At 37.1% G+C, this 4,351-nt stretch overlaps 1 protein-coding gene across 2 annotated transcripts in view; it reads left to right on the forward strand.

Annotated features, from left to right (window-relative positions):
• The window catches only part of Taok3 (TAO kinase 3), a 131,356-nt gene that overhangs the window by 54,874 nt on the left and 72,131 nt on the right, over window positions 1–4,351 (forward strand). For both annotated transcript variants that reach the window (XM_013014430.1, XM_013014431.1), the window contains 3 exons: window positions 1,110–1,320; window positions 1,789–1,860; window positions 2,474–2,575. In XM_013014430.1, coding sequence (XP_012869884.1) covers window positions 1,201–1,320; window positions 1,789–1,860; window positions 2,474–2,575 — 294 coding nt within the window. In that variant the 5' untranslated portion in view covers window positions 1,110–1,200. The remainder of the gene's footprint in view (window positions 1–1,109; window positions 1,321–1,788; window positions 1,861–2,473; window positions 2,576–4,351) is intronic.

Raw genomic sequence — 4,351 nt, forward strand, 5'->3', positions numbered from 1 at the left:
TGCTTATGTGGTGCTGGGGAATCGAACCCAGGGCCTCAGACATTCAAGGCAAGTGCTCTACCACTGAGCCACCTTCCCAGCCCTTGGGAAATTTTATATAAATGGAGTCATTCAAAGTGTAATCTCTTATGGCTGGCTTGTTTCACTTAGCATAATGTTTACACAATTCATTCGTGTTATAGCAAATACCAATACTTTATTCCCTTTTATAGCTAAGTAATATTCCATTGTATGGATATGCCACAGCTTGTTTATTTGTTAACCAGTTAATAGACATTTGGATTGTTTCCACCTTCTGGCCATTATGAACAATATTGTTACAAGCATTGCACAAGGTTTGGGGTAGACATATATATCTTCATTTCCCTTGGGTATAAACCAAGAATAGAATATCTGGGTTAATTGTCAATGTGATACAACTCAGTGTTTAAGTTTTGGTTGAATCATGTTGTTTTCCAGAATGTCTGTCATTTTATACTTTTTCTCTCCAGCATTTTTGGACAGTTCTAACTTTTCCACATCTTCACCTAAATATACATATATGTGTGTGTGTATATATACATATATGTGTGTGTGCATATATATATATATATATATATAGTCATGGAGCTTTATCTCTAGGCCTGGGCACTGTCCCTTAGCTCTTCAGCTCAATGTAAGTGCTCTACCACTAGAGTCACAGTACCACTTCCGGTTTTTGGTGGCTAATTGGAGATAAGAATCTCACTGACTTTCCTGTCTGGGCTGACTTTGAACCACGATCCTCATATCTCAGCCATCTGAGTAGCTAGGATTACAGGTGTGAGCCACTGGCACTCGGTTTATACTTATATTCTTGATGATAGCCATTCTGGAGAGTATGAAGAAGTGTCTGTTTGACATTTTACTTTTAATTTTCTAATACACTAACAATACTGGGCATCATTACATGTGCTAATGTCATTTGTGTATCTTTGTATAGAAATGTTTATCCAAACACTTGGTCTATTTTTCATTTGGGCAGCTTTGTCATTTTAATACTGAATTGTAAACCCCCGATAACTTTAATATTAATTTGTATTTATAATGACTTATAAATTACCTAATTGAACACTTATTTTTTACTATAGGTACTGAAGATTTGTAAACACTCAGAGCTGTCAATGAGAGATACAACTGACTGGGGTATTGGAAAGCAAAGCCATTGCAGGAGTGGCCACCATGCGTAAAGGGGTACCAAAGGACCCAGAGATTGCTGATCTGTTCTACAAAGATGACCCTGAAGAACTCTTTATTGGTTTGCATGAAATTGGACATGGAAGTTTTGGAGCAGTGTATTTTGTAAGTACCTAAAAACAGTCATTCAGGACTTGGAATGTTGCTTAGTGATAGAACGCTTTCCTAGCATGCATGAAGCCCTAGTTTTGATTCCTCAGCATCACAAAAACAGAAAAGCTAGCCATGGCACTGTGGCTCACGTGATAGAGCACTAGCCTTGAGCAAAAGAAGCTCAGGAACAGTGCCCAGATCCTGGATTCAAGCCCCAGGACTGGCAAAAAAAAAGTGTGTGTGTGTGTGTGTGTGTGTGTGTGTGTGTGTGTGTGTGTGTGTGTGTGTGTGTGTGAACTTACATTCAGAAAAGGATAAAGAGAAATGTTCTCTGAGAACAGTTGGGATATGAAGTTGCTCCACTTAGAGCATCTCTAAACAGTGGCACTGAACTCTGAGGATATTATTTTTATTAAACTCTCTAGTCAAATATTAAACATGATTCATTGTTTTTATTTTTCATCTTTCCCCCAAATGCAGGCCACAAATGCTCACACCAATGAGGTGGTGGCAGTTAAGAAAATGTCCTACAGCGGAAAACAGACACATGAGGTAAGAGGAGACCACAGCTGTCCAAGCTGATGCATCAGCAAAGGTGAAGGGCTGGTTTTCCCAGCACTCTAGGGTGACCATGAGTAATGATACAGCACAGTGTATATTTCACAGTAACTGGAAGAGAAGATCTGCATGATCGCACCACAAAGAAATGGTAACTGTTTGAGGTGATAGATATGATAAGTGCCTTGATTGGAAAATGATACAATATTTTGATATATAAGAACATTGCATTGTACCCCACAAATACATTAAAATTAAATAAAAGTTACAGAAAAGTAATTCACAAAGTTTTTAAATGTTTCCTTATCACAATTCTTTTTTCCCCTTCTTGTGGAAAGAATAAGAGTTCCTAATAGTTTAGCTTAATTAACTATTTTCCAGAATAGGACATGGACATGTAGAATATGAATTTATTATAATACACTTAGTGATAGGTTTTTGTTACATGTACTCAAACTTCAGAAATAATACAAGTTTAAAATGCTCCATCTTTTATGAAACATTTATCACATGCTCATTTATAACCACGATGACATTATACATGTACACTTGATAAAATGCTATTTTCAGTTTGAAACTGAAACATTTCTTTTTTGAGTTTCAATAGAAATGGCAAGATATACTTAAAGAAGTTAAATTTTTACGACAGCTGAAGCATCCTAATACAATTGAGTACAAAGGCTGTTATTTGAAAGAGCACACTGCTTGGGTAAGTCAGAGTCTCTTAAATATTCTTCCTATTGCTTATCAGAACCATAAAAGTCTCAGTCCCATTTCTGATCCATTTGAATTTTGTTACCAGTATTTGACATTTGTTAATACTTCCAAGTGTGTCTTAAGATATACATTCCATAAGATTAAATGATTCCATTAGATTAAGTATAAGGATATTAGAAATCTCCTGTCAACACTCAGCAAATAATGGTGGTGTCTTAATAACAGCATCTTATAATGTTTTATTTGTGAAAGCAAATGGCAAGGCATTTGAGTCACATCTGAACATTTTTGTCTTACTCATTTTTTTATTCCTCCCCCCACAACTCCAGCTCACACACACACACACAAAATAGTTGGAAGTGTGTTAGATATTTTAATCTGTGCATTCTTTGTTGTCGTTGTTTGTGGGTTTTTTGTGGATTTTTTTGGTCGTGGGACCTGAACTCTGGGCCTGGGTGCTGTCCCTCAGCTCTTCAGCTCTAGGTGAGCACTTTACCACTTAATCCACAATGCCACTTCCAGCTTTTTCTGCTTATGTGGTACTGAGGAATCAAACCCAGGGCCTCATGCATGCAAGGCAAATACTCTGAGCCATCTTCCCAGCCCCATCTGTGCATTGTTTAGTCACAAGACCAACTGAAAAAGTAATTTGTCCCCCTCTATTGGATATTTTTATATGATTGCATTTCTATTTTTAAGCTGGCTCAATGGGTATCACTTACAACATGAAAATATTAAACTTTGCAGGGTATCAGACTGCACTTCTAATAACTGAAAGTTCAATTAAGTTATGATTCAGTGCTTACCTGTACCAAGTCCTTTCCTATGCATACTCCTTAATTATGGATGGAATTTTTGTTCTCAAGCAGTATATGTCAACATAAACATTTCCACTCACACAGACCTTAAGATACCTACAACAATTACTTCCATTCTGAACAGAAGAAATTAAACAAAGGAGCATCTTTATATCTGGACATCAGTTCTCTAGCAATCTCAGATGACTTGGAAGAGTCTAGAATGGGATTTCCATTAGGCAGAATAAATGTTACAAAATCCAGGTTCTAAATCTCGTATGTTTCAAGTCTTCAGGAAATCCTGTTTACTTCAGGAAAAGCTGTTTACTCTTAGATTACTTAGAGTGCTAATAAGCTTGGTTACCTAGCTTCTATCTACAATTGGTCTGATAAACTAATTAGAAGGTGACCCTAGGAATGGAGCTTCAGGAGAAATACATACAAATGGGTTCAAGAATAATCTGCCAGGAGGAAGAAGCTAGTACAGCTAGAAGCCAGACCAGTGATTGTAAAGGTAGAGCAGCTGGAGTCTCAGAAGCACAATCTACGTTTTTCATATTATGGATTAACAAAACAAAGAATATCTATAGCAAAAACGTTGAAAATTTTAACATATAACTTTAAAAATATACACACTGAACATATTCCATTCAGTTTTGAAGTTGTATACAAATGGTCCCCGACTCTGAACAGTTCACTTTCAGAGTTTTCAGCTTTACAGTGAACATTCAATAAAAACCATAACCTGGATTTTGAATTTTTTTTGTAGTACTGGAGTTTGAACTCAGAGCTTTGCACTTTCTGGACAGGTTCTTTACTGCTAAGCCACACCTCCAGCCTTTCTTGCTTTTTTTTTTTGTCGGTTGTGGGGTTTGAACTCTGGGCCTGGGTGCTGTCCCTCAGCTCTTCAGCTCAAGGCGAGCGCTCTACCACTTGAGCTACAGCGCCACTTCCGGTTTTCTGGTGGTTTA

The sequence above is a fragment of the Dipodomys ordii genome, unplaced genomic scaffold, assembly GCF_000151885.1.
Source record: "Dipodomys ordii isolate 6190 unplaced genomic scaffold, Dord_2.0 Scaffold23, whole genome shotgun sequence".
NCBI classification, from domain to species: Eukaryota; Metazoa; Chordata; class Mammalia; order Rodentia; family Heteromyidae; genus Dipodomys; species Dipodomys ordii.